Here is an 18,374-nt window from a genome sequence, read left to right on the forward strand (position 1 = left end):
AAATTTGTTTTGCCTGTTTTTGAAGTTGTTTTATTTTTCAAAGAAAGCAAACGCCAATTTTATTTTTTGATATGTTGTTAAGCTATAAAAGCACTATATAAACAAATTTTAAAAATTAAAAAACGTTTGGTTCTTCATAGTTAAAAATGGCGCCAAACAAAAGAAGTTTTTCATTTTTTTTACATTTTGAGCTCCGATAGCTCAAAAAATTCAATACAGATTTTAACGAAATTTTGTGATTTATTTGTGACTATAAGGTACTTCTAAAATAACAAAAAATATTTATTTATTTTGCGATAGATTTTGAGCTACGCTGTTTTGAAATCGGTGAAATTTTCAAAAAATTCATTTTTTTCTAGATTTTTTGTTCAAAATATCCTTTGATTCGAGACAATAACATTTATTTTTTTTGTTATTACATTGTTTCACTGATATGCACAAAAAATTTCATCAAGATATGTTGGCTAGTTCAAGAGATATAGCGTTCTACGTAGGTACAAGTTTTGAAAAAAATCGCTCAAAAATTTGAGGATGCTGTCACAAAAATCTTCATAACTTGAAAAATAATTGAAATTTTTTTATAAAAATTTTATTTTGTCGATGAAATACATTGAGGTACTTACTGTTCAAATTTTAAAAAAATCGGAGATGGTCGGGCGTGAACCATGGTTCAAGTTGACAGAGAATGACCCTATAATTTAACCATGTACAAATCCATTCAGATTTGAGAAAATCAAATCTACTCCTAACTTTTTATGTAAATTAATGTATTCAACTCAACTACCAGTTTTATTTGAAAACACAAATTTTAATGAACATTACTGAGAAAGTTACTGTCTAAAACTTGTGAAAATGGGTAACTTTTGGCAGATTTTTGACTGAAATCTTAACTTTGACTGAAACAAGTTTATTTGGCCAAACTGGCCAAATCCAAAACCGAACCTTTTTTTCAAAATTTTGCAATAATGATATGAGATGAAATTTTGTCTCTTTTTTTGTATTTTGATACAAGAATTTTTAAAAGTTGTCTCATTTGACTAACAATATGAGAAATCTCGTATAATATTAATCACCGAACGACTTGTATCTGCAAAAATTATAAAAGCTGGATTCATAATGAGAATAACGATATGAGACACAGATGCTTAATATTATGAATTGAACAATCAAACAAATAAAATGAATTCCTAACATTAACATTACACTAATGTTTGAAATTATTATGCAGATGATTAACATTTCATGAAAAAAATTAAAAGATGTTGTGAATTTATTATTGAAATGGTTAAGGATTGACATCTGCTGCCTTCAGAAGACCCGATGGAAATGGAATGGTGTCTGTCATGTCAACTCAACAAACAACACACGTTTAGACGACATTTTTCCCGATATCGGGGTTTGCCGTTTGGCTACCAATGATGAAACCGAAATACCCCTCGACGCCATTCACATCTGTCACTCGCCTCAGTATCACGCAACCCCGCTTTCATTCTGTCCTTCTCCACCTGCTCTCTCCATCCCAATCGCGGACCACCCCTTCCTATCACTCCTTCAACCTCGAACTCCAACGCTCTACTAATCCCGACCTTTTCATCCCTTGTCAACACATGTCCATACCACCGCAATCTCGATCTCCTTATCAATGTCACAATGTCTTCATTCAGTCCCATCATTGACATCAGCTCTGTACTACTCCTCCTATTCTTCACTTTAACTCCACACATCATCCTCACCATAGCTCTTTCAGCTCTCTGCAGTACACTTTCTTCCTCTCTCCTCAACACCCAAGTTTTACCACCATATACCATCGCTGCTCTCCCATATGCTTTATATACCCTCTCATTCATCTTTACTGACCATTTATTTCCACACAATGTCCCACCCAGTTCCCTAAATTTCATCCATCCCATCCATCCATCTTTCCATAACAGCACTCAAACATCCTCCATCCGCGTTCAGCTTAACCCCTAAATAAACAAAGCTTTCTACTCTTTCAATATCACCACTCAACCCCGTCCTTGCGTCTGTCCTATTAATCACACCATGAACACATTTCTTTCATTTGAACGTGCCTTCCACCTTTTTCATTGCCCCCCTCATACCACTACATCTCTTATGCACCCACTTTTCCAGAGTAGTGGAAAAGACTAAAAGAAAACATTAATTTTTGGAATTGATTACTAAAATTGCAATTACCAGTTTTAATCAAGTCTATGCTGAAATCACCAAGAATATAAACATTTTAGTTTGACTTTTTTTTTCAAAAATAATGAATTTAAACCATTAATAAAATTAATTAAATTATAACAAGGAGGATAATAGATAACATTACATTGGCAATTTTTAAAACCAATATTAATTACTTCAATAAATAATAACCTCAAATATGCGAGAAAAAAAGTTAAGATCATCACAAACAGCAAACTTTAAAAATTTAGAGACAAAAATTTCAACACCACCACTGATATCATTTTTATCATTTGTAATTGTTTATCCAAGCGTCCTGAAGCTATGCATAGGAATGGTATATAAAATAATAATAATTACGATTTTTATAAACAAAATTAAAACCAGATAAATTTATTTAATCAGAATTAATTTCATTCAACCAAATCTCTATAATACAAACTATAGAGAAATAATTATTGCAAATATTAACTAAAGCACCTATTTTGGACATCTTATTAAAAAGATTTCTACTATTAATATTTAACATAGAAAATAACATAGTGTCAGTGATAAAATTGTTAACATCTTCAATATTTAAAACATGTGATATGCTATGTTTATTTTAACAACATCAGCAGCAGTATAGCCATTTTTAAAAGTTGGTGCAGCACTCATGCCCTTTACCACTTCGGTGACAGGGGTGTCTAGTTTAGGTCTTCTACAGTGTTTGACTATATTAAAAATTTTTAAGCTATTGAGCTCCAGAGTTTACTCTGTTCATTTTGTTTCAATATACTTTGTGGTTTTTATTTTATTAAATTTTTTAAATATATTTTTTGTGTGATGATGCCAATATTTTACTCTCAGTCAACAGAGTGACTATCAGATAGTGACAAAGATAGGACGAGGCAAATACAGTGAAGTTTTTGAAGCTATGAATGTCGTCACTAACGAAAAATGTGTCATAAAAATATTAAAAGTGGGTATAATTTGGAATCTTTAAATTAGTTAAACAATTTGAATATAGATAGGAATATGAATTTTTTTTAAATGAATGAAACATAGGAAAAATATAAATAGTAATTTTGTAGTTTATTACATATTTGTGATGTCTTTATAATTTAACCAGCCTGTCAAGAAGAGTAAAATAAAGCGAGAAATAAAAATACTGGAAAATATAAGAAATGGGACCAACATTATCAATCTGTTAGCTGTTGTCAAGGATCCCATTGTGAGTTTACCAGTTGCTTGATTTGGAAATGCTTTCATCTATTGATTATTAAAGTATTGAAATTTGTTAACAAACTGGCTGAACAAATCCGTCAATATCAGTTTTTTCGATCGTCATCATCAACCTGGGTTTATATAATATTTATATCATGGTATTGCATATTTATAATATATTACGCATCATCATCAACCTTGATTTGAGTTGGTTACTTTGGCCACATTATTTCTATTTTTAGGTGTGATTGTTACTTGTTACTAGTTACATCATAGCAAAAATGTAATTTCTGTCATTTACATCAATCACACTTTTTAATATATTTATTGCTATATTTTTCTTTTTGTTTATGTTATAAATAAATGCATCTTAGCATAATAAATAAATAATCATTTGTTAGCACTTTTATTATTATTCCATCATTATTGATATACAGTCTAGAACACCAGCACTGATTTTTGAATACATTAACAATACAGATTTCAAGGTTTGTATAATTTCATAAATTTGTGTCTGTGTGCGTTAATGGCTGTCTTTTTTTATTATTTAAAATCGGAATCTGACAGATTATTCAACATCATAGAATCACTCATCATCTCACACATCAAGAAGGCAGCCCCTTCCCGGTCTGGCATCACTATACAATAACTTCAGCATTGAAATACTTGAGACACAGCTAATTATGGTTCGGATACAAAATCACTTTTGTGCGTTGTTATCTCAAAACAAAATGCAAACGTAAATACATGATCTGCAGTAAAACTGAACATTTATTTTTGAAACTTGTTATTTTACCGTGCTTTTACTCATCTAATTGTTACGATAAGTAAAAACGATGTTTTAGCACTGTTCTGTTATATCCTCTTCTGTTTTATCCTGTTCCATTTTATCCTAATCAATCAATCAATCTTCGTTTAGCGTCCAGAGACCCAGTTTTCCGAGGTAGGACGTTGTTTGCCATCAACTTTTTGCGCCAAATTAGACGATCACTTGTATCCATTTCATTTAAATTTAGAGTTTTCATGTCTTGCTCGATTGTTTGCGCCAAATTAGACGATCACTTGTATCCATTTCATTTAAATTTAGAGCTTTCATGTCTTGCTCGATTGTTTGCGACCAGGACTTCTTTGGACGGTCTATATGACGTGTGCCAGGTACTTCAACATCTGCAAGAGAAGTTATGGCACTGTTTCCTTTCGTTTGACATGACCAAACCACCGCAGACGTTGATGCCGGCATTCGTCCTTTATATCATCTAAACCAGCACGACGCAGGATTTCGGTAGATTTGATGTGGTCCTTCAGACTAATTCGTTGCATCCATCGAAGCATTTTCATGTCGGTTCGTTGAAGTTGTTGGTCCAGTTTGGTTGTCATTGGCCATGTTTTTGCACCATATAACATCACCGGACGTATCACAGATTTATAAAGTCTTGATCGTAGTGGTAGTGGGATGTCACGCCGCATCAATATAGAGGCAAGGAGATGCCATTTATTCCAGGCTGCACGTATGTGTGCTCGAACGGCAGCTTCAGCTGTTCCAGTACAATCCAGAACATCCCCTAGACATTGAAACGATGTGACTTTCTCTACCTTAATGGCTTCAAAAACAGTGCTATTTCAAATTTGTTGTTGTGGATTGATGCAAGCAGGACAAACAAAATCAGACACTTTAGATAAAGTACCAATTATTTTTGAACAACTTTTGTGACACCACTGGTTACACTGCTGACACTTGATTGAATGGTTACCTACACCAGCTTTACAAACTGAACAGGGCCATCGTCCAGTAGCTGTGGATTGGATGGGTTAACCAGTGTTCGTTGCTTTGGTTTTGCTGATGTTGACTTTGAATCCATGATCGGCGAGTCTGGTGTTCCAATTTTCAAACATCTGTGCTGCATTCTGCTCAGACGAGGCTGTTAAAACGATACCATCAGCATATATTAGATTCCAAATGTCACCAGTGCGTATCGGTTTTGTGATTTCTTCCATCACAGTTATAAATAACAGTGGACGAGAATCGAGCCTTGGTAAACTCCAACTCCGATGTCAAATGCATCTGTGTTTCCAACCGTTGTGCTGACAAGAGTCTTAGTATTCGTAGACATTTCCTTCACAAGTCGAACAATATTCTGGAATGAGTTGTCAACGTAGACTCCACCTGCACCTGTTGTTTTCTCGGGGAACTCGATCAAATGCTTTTTCAAGGTCTACAAAAATGTGTGATAGTTGTTGATGCTTTGTGAGGTACTTTTCTTGCAGTTGCTGAAGGATGTGAATTGCATCAATTGTTGATTTTCCTGCTAAGAAACCAATTTGATAATTTCCGATTGGGAGGCACGACATTAATCTTCTGTCAATGATTTTCTCGACAATTTTCAGGGAGTGTTCTAATAGACGTATACCCCAATATGATAAACAGTTCAATGGATCACCTTTACCTTCGTATAGCTTTACCTTACCTTTACCTTTACCGGGACTGTCATGCTATAGTTCCATTCAGTCGGCATTGAGAAATTTCTCCACACGTCACAGTAAAGTTGTAGTAACGTTTGGATATCTGCAGTACCAGATGCTTTGATAATGTCATTTGTGAGTCCAGAGGGCCCTGCTGCCTTTCCATCCTTCATAGCTTTCAGAGCTTCTGTAAGCTCCTCTTCAGTGATGTCTGGAATCGGACCTTCTATTTTATCCTATTCTGTTTTATCCTTTCTGTTTTATCTTGTACTGTTAACATTAAAGTTTAAATTTCAGTCGTTTTAAAGCCATGAACCCAGGTTTTTGTTATGATTTGTTGTAAGTCCAAGTTTAAAATACCGAGCGCGAGCACCTTAAGTCCTTAATTTAAGGTGTCTATGAAATATAGCAAAGATAACAAATATAAAAATAATTGAAATTATTTATTTAGTGGATATAACATTATTTTAAATGGTAATCTTTTAAAGAGGCAAATAATATTTAAAATGAATATTTATAAAGAATTTAAAAATTTTATTTAAAATGAAAAGGCAAAAACACTTGCAAGTTGCAAGTCTTTATAGTACAACATCCAGAGTAGTTTATATACAATACATTGATTTCAAATTTCGTAATGGAAAAAACTAGACGTAAAGTTAAAAAAGGATATGATGTCATTTGCACTAGTAGATGCAAAGTTTGAAAATCTTTTACAATTTTTAGATAGTTTTTAGGAACATTTTTGGCATCTTGTGTACGTTATAAACAATTTTATTTATTAGAGTTTGCACAAATAAAAAGAACGTGCACTTTTGCAACAATTATTGTAGACAGACTAAATAAATCAATAAATAGATAATAAATGATTTGAGAAAAGTATTCTTTAAATAAAGTTAGATGTTCATCGCTTGTTTATTATTGTTCCAATGTTATTTTCTTATAACAGCAGCTCTACCAAACCTTCTCAGATTTTGATGTGCGCTACTATACGTTGGAAACTATAAAGGTATTGATTTAAAAAAGTAATAATGATGATGATAATGATTATAATATGGTAGCGATGATTGATAATTTGTATGGCATTATTGATGATATGACTAATAACTGCAATTATTATATTATTGGTAATGATCAAAATAGGCATTAGACTTTTGCCACAGTATGGGAATTATGCACAGAGATGTCAAACCACACAATATCATGATTGATCATGAAAATAGAAAGGTATGCTTTGTGATTTGAGTAAAGTATTTTTTAAATCTTTTAACACTCGTGCAAAAGTTATCATAAATACTATGACCACCTAGTTCAGTTATAAAACTAGAATTTATTTATCTAATCACTAAACATCTATCTTCAAAGTTAAGATTGATTGATTGGGGCTTAGCAGAGTTCTATCATCCAGGACAAGAATACAATGTCAGAGTGGCCTCCAGATACTTTAAGGGACCAGAATTGTTGCTTGATTATCAGGTTGGCATGCTGGATGAATTGTTTTGTTTTTCTGATGACAATTTTCCAATAAATTCAAGTTTAAAATAATTATAAAAGCTAACCAAACAGCGTCTCAACAAAATAATCTCCTTATCACCCTTAATTTTATAAATAATAATTAATGGTAGTTTTTATAACAAACTTTTTTTAAAAAACATACATTTTTCTAGTGATAATAATAAAAATGAACAAAAGCTGAGAACAAACTACACACTTTATAGATGTGGAATAAATATTTTTTCATTGAAATATTGTTTTAAAAGTTGGATGGCAAATTTGGAAAATTTTCAAATATGATTATATAAATCTGTTATATAAGTTTTTACATACATACTTACTGACGCCTATTTATAAAAGAATCTCTGATATTCAACATGCTAATTTACGAATGCGTTAGAGCAGTGTTTCACAACATATCACGCACTCCACTTTCGGCAATTTCATTCTTGGGTAGAGCAATTTAGAATGTATAGACTGATACATGATTCAAGCGTGATGGTTTACTAAAATTTAAACAAATTGTTAAATGCATGTTAAGTGGTTCGTCTGATAGAATCTAATTACTGACAAAAATTATTAATTTTTATTAAAAAGGTGATTAATTCTAACCTAAAATTTTCCGTGCAGTTTCCAATTTTTTTTTTATATAAAAACCAGTTTAAATTTTTTTTTCCTCTGTTAAAATCAAGGAATTAGATTATTAAATGGTGCAATGCCGTTTTTTTTATGTTAAAAATACGAGACATAAGTTACATAACTTTGAGGGCTATGGAATTTTTTAAGAGGGCTGGAGACATGACAGATAAAAGGTTGGAAAATACTGTTTAGATGTTTTATTTTCATAATCCTATAAAAGTGTTTTTTTTTCAGTTTTATCCACTGATTAAAATAGCGTGGTGCAAGTAGGACTAGCTAACGTTCCGCGAGCCGTCACAACCAGCAATTTAAATTTTTTTTTAAATTTTATGTTGATTTAGCTAGTTTAGTATGTCAACTACTTAAATCTATAATAGCAACCATTTAAAACTACCAGTTTTTCTATGTTTTATAAGTCATAAAAACCTCTATCAACAATGATTAAAGTAAATTGTATATACCAGGGTTGTTAATAGCGGAGTAGCGGTAGCAGCGCCACATTCATTCAACAGTAGCGATTTTGGTAACGGCGCTACATTTTTAGCTAAAGGAAAACCATCACCGCTACTTTTGTGTCAAAAATTTCTAATGACCACAAGTGTGTGTGTATGTGTCGACCACATGTTTGCGTATATATATATTTTATGATATATAAAATCTCTTTATGGCTCTATTGATAGCACGTGGTTATCTTTTTTTGTTAACTCACACGTGTGTGTGTGTGTGTGTGTGTATCTTTACACTTCGATGACATGTGTACGTGTGTATATGCATATATTATGGTAAAGGACTACCGAAAAAAGCTTTTTCTGTATTCTATAAAAATGAATAAAAAAAATAGTTGAAAACTTTGTTTTCTATATAAATAAGTTAAAAAACGATGATAAAAATATGAAACAAAATATCGAAAAATTGAACCAGAAACTGATCAAAACTGAAAATGTAGTGATATTTCTTAACAATTGTATCTACTTTTGAGGATTTATTGTCATAGGATGAGCATCTGGTTGACTTTCTTATGTAATTGCTTACCATTTTCAATCTTAAAAATATATTTAATTTTTTTAAGTTTATTATAACTAATGATATATGTTAAATATTATTTTATTATAAAATAAAACAAAGAATATAATTTACAATATTTGTTTACAATAATGATTGTTCAAAAATGTTTTTCAATGGAAATATCTAAAATTTAGCAAATAGTTAAATCAACATAAAGCAGGCATATTGCCCCGTAAAATTCAAGGCCTTTTGCTTGATCGGATAGTGCGAAGATATTTAATTTACACATAATGTCGTTTTTTTCAATCTTTTAAAATGACTTTTATTTCACAAAGACCATTTCTATTCACAAGCAATTGCTATGTTATGATGAATTTTGATGGAAATTGACGCCTAAAATTTATGACAAGAATTATTTTTTACCTACGAATTCTAGAAATTTTTTAAGAAAGATCCCAAAGAAGTCAAAATAACGCGGTCTTTTATTTTAATTAATGTGGGTGCGTTCTATTTAAGAAAATATTTTAAAAAGTTAGAAATTTCGGTTCTAAACAACTTTGGTAAAAATTAAATAGAGGCTTCATGCTCCACAGGGTGTTTTGCCTCATGCTACCCTACTTTTTATAAAATAAATTATTCTGCAAAATTCACAAATGCTGTTAGTGTTGAGGAAACAAGCTGCTGTCTCTTATATTGAAAGGAAGTTTGATAGTTTTAGTACATGCTAGATGTTATGCTTACATCTAACCTGATTACAACTCATTTTTTGCACAGGACAAAATTTTTAAAGTTGATATTTTAGCCACTGAAATATTTATGAAAATTAATTAAATGCTTTAACAGCTAAAATGTAAAAAATGCAAATTTCATTTTATATGTAAAGCTAAATAAGCACAATATTTGTATGCGGCGGCGTGATGGCTCAATGGTTAAAGACGCCTGGTCTTGCTATTGCAATGACTGTTCGAATACAAAGAGATCCCCGCCTATCATATGCAATGTGTATGATGCGTGGTTTGCACGCGTATTCATATACGCTGTGTGTGTTTATCGTTGAAACCTCTGAAGCAAACGCTAAAAAGAGAGATTAACCTTTAACCTTTTGTCCGCCAATTCATGATTTTATCAATTCAAATTATTCTTATCATTTATGTAAACTTATCACTACTTACCAGATGTATGATTACTCCTTAGACATGTGGAGTCTTGGTTGCATGTTTGCTAGTATGATCTTCAAAAAAGAACCATTTTTTCATGGGCATGATAACTATGATCAGGTTGAATAATTGATAGATGGATGTGTGATTATTTATTTGTCTAGTAAAATTCATTGATTTTATAATAAACTTTTAACGATAGTAGCAATATTTCAACTACGTTGTAAAAACGTTAATACAGCAGCATCATGCTGTATTAACATGGCATTGTTATTAATGCAGCCATTATAAAAATATGTAACGGAAAACTAGAGTGAATTATCATTAACAAAAATTTTACAAAAACTCTTGAAATACTACTTCATTAATAACCTTAACATTATTGTGATGCAACATTGCTGTAGAATATATTAATTCAACAATATCGCAATAACGTCATTGCAATAAATTCAACTTTCTTAATGTTATTGTTACTCTAGCTGGTCCGCATATCAAAAGTTTTGGGCACAGATGAATTATTTGAATACATAGATAAATATCAAATTGTCTTGGATCCAAGATTCAACAACATACTAGGAAGGTTGGCGTTTTTCGTCACAAATTTGGTTGTGTTGATTTATAGCTAAAATTAATTGCTTTTCAAGCTAAAACGAATCAGTCAACATTTTAAAAAATCAACTGAACAGTTCAGGTAGAATTGTAAATTTTTAATAGCTTGGAGAAAAGTAAATTTTTTAATGCATTCAATAGGAAAATTCTATTTTATGTCTTAGATATATTTGCAAATGTTAACTATGTTTATAGGTGCAATATTTTTTGCAAGTGGAATTAAACAATTGTAACTAACAAGAAAAATAAGTTCTATATTTATTATAAGAAAGAAAACATTCAAAATGTGTCTTAAAAGTCAACATTGTATAAATGGGAATCAATCAATATTAATAAAGAATTCAAGCAAGCTAACGAACAGAGAAATCTGTCCTGGTTATGACATTAAACTGACCCTCACTGCCTTTTGAGTGATGTTGGATCATCAAAGGCTAGGCCCACCGCTTATAACTGGTTGCGTAAGGAAGGGCGTCCTGCGTAAAAATTAGCCAAATAAATTACTCATGATGACAGAAGTGACAATGGCCCTCAGTATCCGGCAGAATGTCGTCGAGGGGTATTTCGGTTTCATCATAGGTAGACAAACGGCAACCCCCGATCTCGGGGGAAATGTCGTCTAAACGTGTGTTGTTGTTGTTAACGAACGGAGAAATGCAAACATTTGGTGATGTAGCTAGGCCGCAGGAATGACATGCTTTGCGTTGTTTTTATAAGGGATTTCTACAAAATTTTAGAGGGTATACTTTTTCTTTCTATGTACTTGCTTTCTGTCATAAAACTTAACTAACTTCTAATGCTCCTAGCCGGTTGAATTTTTTAGTGACAGACGTATTTTGGGATGTTGTATCTGACATGAGCATGAACTAATTAGCAGATTTATAAATGAATAAATTAAATCAACTAATTAAATAATTGAATTAACAAATAAAATGCATAAATAGATGCTCTGGCGAATAAATTTTATAATTCATGTTATTGAAAAAACGGCGTGATATAGTTTGTGATGTTTCTTAAGCTAAAACGCTCTGATGAAGTAATGCTAGGTTTTCAAATTTCACAATAATGTAAGAAATATATTATTATTGTTCGGTATATTTTAAAACATAAATTTAAAATGATTTTACAAAGCAAAACAGCAAAGCAACTGCTTTCCATTGTTTTTTAAGTATCTTTTATTTAGTAGTAAAGTTTAATTAAAATTGTAATGCAAAAGTATAAATATTTTTCATGGATTCGGGAGTCGGAAATTTTTTAATCAATGTATCAGTATCGGACATATTTTTTATCTGACTATGATACCCTGCATCAGAAAAGAAAAAAGTTAACTTATTTTAAATACCTTTTCTTTATTAATCGTTAAGGGAGAATTTCCTGGCACTTATGGAATGTGCTTATTATTTATATTTTATAAACATAATAATTGTTTAACTAAAATTAATTTGCTAAATCTTATGTTTTTATATGTTTTAAGACGAAGCTGAGTAGTTAATAACACTGCTCCCATCTTTTTAACTGAAAGTACATGAAAATGTATTTGGTCGTTTAACATTTAAAGAATTTTCAATCAATCATCAATCAATCGATCTATCTCGTCCATGCAGACATTCTCGTAAGAGATTAGAAAGATTCGTGAACAGTGAAAATCAACATCTTGTCAGCCAAGAAGCGTTAGATTTTCTTGATAAGTTGCTCAGGTTTTTTTTGTTATTGTTGCCTAGTCAATATTTTGTCGTTTTAGCCTTAATGATTTTATGTTTAAAAATTTATGTTACCAATATTATTTACTGATTAGTAATTTATTATTATTGGGGACGTTGAACGATTTAAAGTTTGTTTATGACGTACATTTTGTGAAAGTTGGCAATGATAAAATAATTTCTGCTGAAACGTTACTAACGCTCCTGATGACTACGAAATGTCCTACATGCCTATTGGAATTCAGATCTATGAACGCCAAGAATGGAGATGCTAAAGGCAAGTGGTTCAACAAACATTCAACGCAAAAAGTCAGATGTTAATAATTACCTGTGTATGCGGTAAAACATGTAAAGGTAGAACAGGTTTAGAGGTTTGAAAACTCCCAAAGGCACATGCCAGGTTCACAAATTACTGCCGAACGGTTACGCTCTAGACCCTTCCAACGAACATTCAATAAAAATACATGATGCGGGTCTAATAACAAATATAAATGTATCAACGCTAGCAAATAAAGTTAGATCACCATAAAACCCGGTTTAAAATTGCCTAGATCCATGGATGAATGGCCAATGCATATTTTCAGTCAACATTTGAATTCTCAACTCCAATAATAGATTTGAACAATTATTACTACAATTAGTTACTGTAAATAATATAAATATTTTCCTCAATAGTAAAAGAAAAAATCTTCTCAATTTTCTTTTTATTCTTTAAAAAATCTGAATCTGACAGATGCAGAAACTGTTGCAGCATGCATGGCAATAGTATAAAATAATAATGAAAAAAATAATGGATAAAAAATGTTTAAGCATAAAAAGTATAGAAAATAAAATAAAGTAATAGTTTAAAAAAGCAATTAATAAATTAATTAACTAGTTAACTAGCAATCGACTAGTTAATGACTTAGTGAGTTAGTGAAGTTATCGTTAAGAAAAAGAAAACTAAATTGAGTAAATGATACAGTTGTATTGGTGCTTATATAATTAAGGTGTCACGTGATGAAAGTCTTATCCTGATATGTTGATTGAATGACAACTTGATAGTTATGCTTGCGTTGACGAAGGTTGTGTGTAGTAGTTTTGGTTGGTTGTAGTTATCTACTTTTTTGAACAGTCCTGAGTGACGGTAGGATATGATGCAGGTAAATAGTTGAAACGAATTAGTTTTTTGATGAAAGATTGTAGTTGTTGAAGTTGTTGTGTAACAAACCAGACTAGGAGGGAGCTGCATATTTGACGTGTATGATGATGAGTGATTCAGTGATGTTAAATAATAATTTGCTGTCTTTGAGACCATGTGAGCGAAGTGTTTTAAGCGCGTGAAATGTAAGAAAGTCTTTTGTGGTGATGTGATTAATATGAGGTGCTACATTAAGTGTTGAAGTGAGTGTGCTGCCTAATATTTTTAATTGATTCGTGTGGATGATTGATGGATGCTCTGGAGGTAATGCTATTATCTTACGACTATTGTGAATGAGTTCGAATGATGTATTGTAAATTAGGTTAAGTGACAGATTGCAGTGCTTTGACTATGTGGTTAATGAGTCGAGTTATGATTGGATGGTGTTAGGTATGTGTCGTCAGCATATTTAATGGCTTGATTAGATGATTTGATTAGAGTTTTGAAAGTAGAAGCATTGATGATAAAGGGGTAGATGGTCCAAGGACAGAACCTTGAACTACACTAGAATTAATAGGTAAGGTAGATGAAAGAGTAGAGCTAAAAAAGTGGAATGACTCCTATTAGAAGGAAAATTTTGATCCAGACGGGTTCTGATGGACGTGAGTAATCAAAAATGATTCTGGCCAAATATCGATGATGTCAACTAACATTCAAATTACTAAGCTTTCTTATCTTATCAAGGATGCTAAAAAACATTGCCGAAATTTATTAATTATATTGTTTATCTTAAAAATCCCTTTGGAGAAGTTCATCATGATCTGACCTTTCATCACCTTCCAGAGTGTTTTTTGCAGATTTTTTTTACAACGTTTATGCACTATTTGAAATTTCTGTTGATGTAAATGGCGAATGGACTCAACCAATCAAAATTTGCAAAGGCGTCTCACAGGGTAATTCACGGTCACCGCTATTGTTCAACTTGTGTTTCAACGCGTTAATGGAAACTACAAAAGCCAAAATTGATAAATTTGGGTTACATGTGTGAACCTGGCAAACGTAACTGGTTACAATTTGCAGACGGTGCAGAAGATGTATTAAATGGCGTCTATATTAGATATATAGATAATATATATGTATCAATGTAAGTAATTCTTTGTATGTCAGAACTGGAATAATAAAGACTAAAAAAAGACGCGCAGAAGTTGACAAAAATATTCTCTGCTTGGTGTCATTGGCTAAGTTGATAATCAGATTAGCGGACATTCAGTATGCAACTCATTTGGTATAACGAAAGTCAATAACAAATATACGCAAATCGAACCTGCCATCTGTCTAAAAAATGAAAAATTAACTCCAATAAAAATTAACGTCTTTCACCAGAAGCCAGAATTTATTGATAAATTTGGGTTACATGTGTGAACTGGGCAAACGTAACTGGTTACAATTTGCAGACGATATAGTAGTTGTATTAAATGGTATCTAAAACGCGCAAAAGTTGACAATAACATTCTCTGCTTGGTGTCAATAGCTAAGTTGATAATCAGATTAGATAAATGCAACTCATTTGGTATAATGAAAGTCAATAACAAATATACGCAAATCGAACCTGCCATCTATCTAAAAAATGAAAAAATAACTTCAACAAAAATTAACGTCTTTCACCTACTTAGGAAAAATAGATTATTTAAAAATTGGTAACCAGGTCACCAAAGCCTAAGTAAAAGAAAAACTTGAACTGTTACTAAATATTACATCCGGTTTGAACATTAAAGTTCAGATGAAACAAAAAAATATTCTGACTATACATTCTTTCACAAACTTTAAGATAGTTTAGATATTCCAACTTTCAAAATGATATCAGAACAATTTAGGATGTCTAAACACTTTTCGATGAGAAACTGCAGTCATGAGTTTTTATTAAAGATGTATGTTCCGACACCAACGCTAAAATATAAGAATTGATGAATGAATGATAAAAAATGACTATGTAAATTGTTAAATAATCAATCTTCGTTTTGCGTCCAGAGACCTGGTTTCCCGAGGTAGGACGTTGTTTTCTTTGCCATCAACTTTTTGCGCCAAATTAGGCGATCAGTTGTATCCATTTCATTTAAATTTAGAGTTTTCATGTCTTGCTCGATTGTTTGCGACCAGGACTTCTTTGGACGGCCTTTGGGACGTGTGCCAGGTACTTCAACATAGGCAAAGAGAAGTTATGGCACTGTTTCCACTTCGCTTGACATGACCAAACCACCGCAGACGGTGTTGCCGGCATTCGTCCTTTATATCATCTAAACCAGCACGACGCAGGATTTCGGTAGATTTGATGTGGTCCTTCAGACTAATTCGTTGCATCCATCGGAGCATTTTCATGTCGGTTCGTTGAAGTTGTTGTTCCAGTTTGGTTGTCATTGGCCATGTTTCTGCACCATATAACGACACCGGACGTATCACAGATTTATAAAGTTTTGATCGTAGTGGTAGTGGGATGTCACGCCGCATCAATATAGAGGCAAGAAGATGCCATTTATTCCAGGCTGCACGTATTCGTGCTCGAACGGCAACTTCAGCTGTTCCAGTACAATCCAAAACATCCCCTAGATATTGAAACGATGTGACTTTCTCTATTTTAATGGCTTCAAAAACAGTGCTATTTCGAATTTGTTTGTTGTGGATTGATGCAAGCAGGACAAACAAAATTGGACACTTTAGATAAAGAACCAATTATTTTTGAACAGCGTTTGTGACACCACTGGTTACACTGCTGACACTTGATTGAATGGTTACCTATACCAGCTTTACAAACTGAACAGGGCCATCGTCCAGTAGCTGTGGATTGAATGGGTTCACCAGTGTTCATTGCTTTGTAAATTGTTAAAAACTGAACATTTAAACAGAGTCAAAAAAACATTTTTTCGAATTAAATACTGAAAGTTTGGTAATGAAAAAAAACTGTCCTACGCCATATATCAAATTCCAATATTCTTCCTCCATGATCTCAGAATTATGGAATATCTACCCGAATCTATCTTCAAATTTGCCAAACAAGCCATCTACCACAGCTTCTTATGGCTACAAACCTGGCATAATGCAAGCAAATCCACAGTGCAAACTTTGCGGCTCTGATAGACCACAGAAAAACGAATACTTTCTTTCAAGTTGTAAATCACAGATAGCTTTAAATAGATACACGAAACTCATACGTAACTCCGTTGATTAGTTGTAATTTGTTAAAAAGTCAAATCAAAACCTGTTTGCAGATGTAATGATGACTGAAGTTAAACCAATCTTAGATATTTTTAAACCATCATATCGTCCGGACATTGACATAACGGAAAATAGAAACGTGTACGTACTGGAACTCACAATTTGCCACAAGACTAATCTTTTAAAAAGCAAGCAATACAAAGTTAACAAATACAAAGATTTATATGTCAAATTACTCAAGAAATATAACGATTTCATTGTCAAAATCTTTTTCTGGAAAGTATCCACGCTTAGCTTCGTCTCCGATCTCAAAGAACTGATAACATGCCTTAAGCTACCACCATTGCCAGATAATACATTCAATAAATTAATGAGGAGCGCTATAATTCAAATTTTTCATATGAAGATGCTAAATAAACATTTCATGAGTCTTCATAATGATGTAACTATTTTCTCTTTCCTTATTAACGGATTTATTTTCTGTTCATAATGTCGATCTTTACAAATAACGGAAGTTTCCAATTACTAATTATTAATTAGCAATATTAATGATTTCAGATATGATCACCAACAGCGACTAACGGCTCAAGAAGCTATGAAACACCCATATTTCTGTATGTATGTTGTGGAATTGTATAGTGAATAATAATAATAATTGCGTCCTTAATGCTCGTAGATGTTTTAAAATGTTGATGGCTATTTATGATGATGATTGTTTTGATTATTTGTGTAATGAATATTTATTACAAACTGTACTAGCACATCATAGAACCCACCTCGGCCCGTAATTTACTTGTACGGCATTGCATTGCTTTTATTATTTCATGTCACTCAATTATTTTGATTATGCCTTTTTATTCTCAATTTTATTTCAAATTTTTGTCTATTTCCAATTCTTTAAATATTCTGTTTTCCAAATCTTCCAACTAAATTATATTAATTTTAGTTAAGCAAATGACTCCACTTAACTTCATATAATGACTACCAATGTATCGGATGAAAAATATCCGACTTCGACTCCGGCCCCTCATAAAACCCGGTTCTGACTCTGGGTTCCGAATTCCAGAAAAAATTTTCATCTTTTGCAATTTAATTTTACCTTATTATCCTACTAAATGAAAAATACTTAAAAAAACACTTAATTGTAATTGTTTTTCATAGTAAAATTAATTTACTTTTATACTTTAAAACATGCTGAAAAAATTTTCATTTTTTGCATCATAATTTCACCTTATTATAACTACTAAATAAATAATACTTTAAACAGATACTTGAAATCAGTCAATGTAATTGTGTTTCTTAATGAAATAAATTTATTTTAATGTTTTAAAACATACTGGAAAAAATTATATGGTTTTATTCACATTATTAGCATTTATTTTCAGTATTGCTAAATATCGCTAAATATATTTATTCTCCAAAAAACACAATATTGATACAAATTTTCTGGAAAGAAAATAAAAATTTTTTTAAATCAAATAACATTTTTTGGACAAAAAATCCGACTCTGGCTCCTACAAAAATCCGAGTCCGGGCTCACAAAAATTCCGACTCCGGCAAAAATCTCCGACACTGATGAATACAACCACACAA

At 31.9% G+C, this 18,374-nt stretch overlaps 1 protein-coding gene across 1 annotated transcript in view; it reads left to right on the forward strand.

Moving 5' to 3' along the window:
* Window positions 1-17,427, forward strand: part of HELRODRAFT_90804 (hypothetical protein) — a gene marked incomplete at both ends in the record, with an annotated part of 26,024 nt that extends 8,597 nt beyond the window's left edge. Inside the window, 10 exons of the mRNA XM_009032881.1 lie at window positions 3,037-3,148; window positions 3,299-3,400; window positions 3,831-3,881; window positions 6,800-6,859; window positions 6,994-7,077; window positions 7,216-7,326; window positions 10,164-10,265; window positions 10,625-10,725; window positions 12,356-12,448; window positions 17,340-17,427. Coding sequence (XP_009031129.1) covers window positions 3,037-3,148; window positions 3,299-3,400; window positions 3,831-3,881; window positions 6,800-6,859; window positions 6,994-7,077; window positions 7,216-7,326; window positions 10,164-10,265; window positions 10,625-10,725; window positions 12,356-12,448; window positions 17,340-17,427 — 904 coding nt within the window. The remainder of the gene's footprint in view (window positions 1-3,036; window positions 3,149-3,298; window positions 3,401-3,830; window positions 3,882-6,799; window positions 6,860-6,993; window positions 7,078-7,215; window positions 7,327-10,163; window positions 10,266-10,624; window positions 10,726-12,355; window positions 12,449-17,339) is intronic.
* Between the last annotated feature and the right edge of the window lie 947 nt (window positions 17,428-18,374).

Source organism: Helobdella robusta, assembly GCF_000326865.2.
Source record: "Helobdella robusta unplaced genomic scaffold HELROscaffold_89, whole genome shotgun sequence".
Taxonomy (NCBI): Eukaryota; Metazoa; Annelida; class Clitellata; order Rhynchobdellida; family Glossiphoniidae; genus Helobdella; species Helobdella robusta.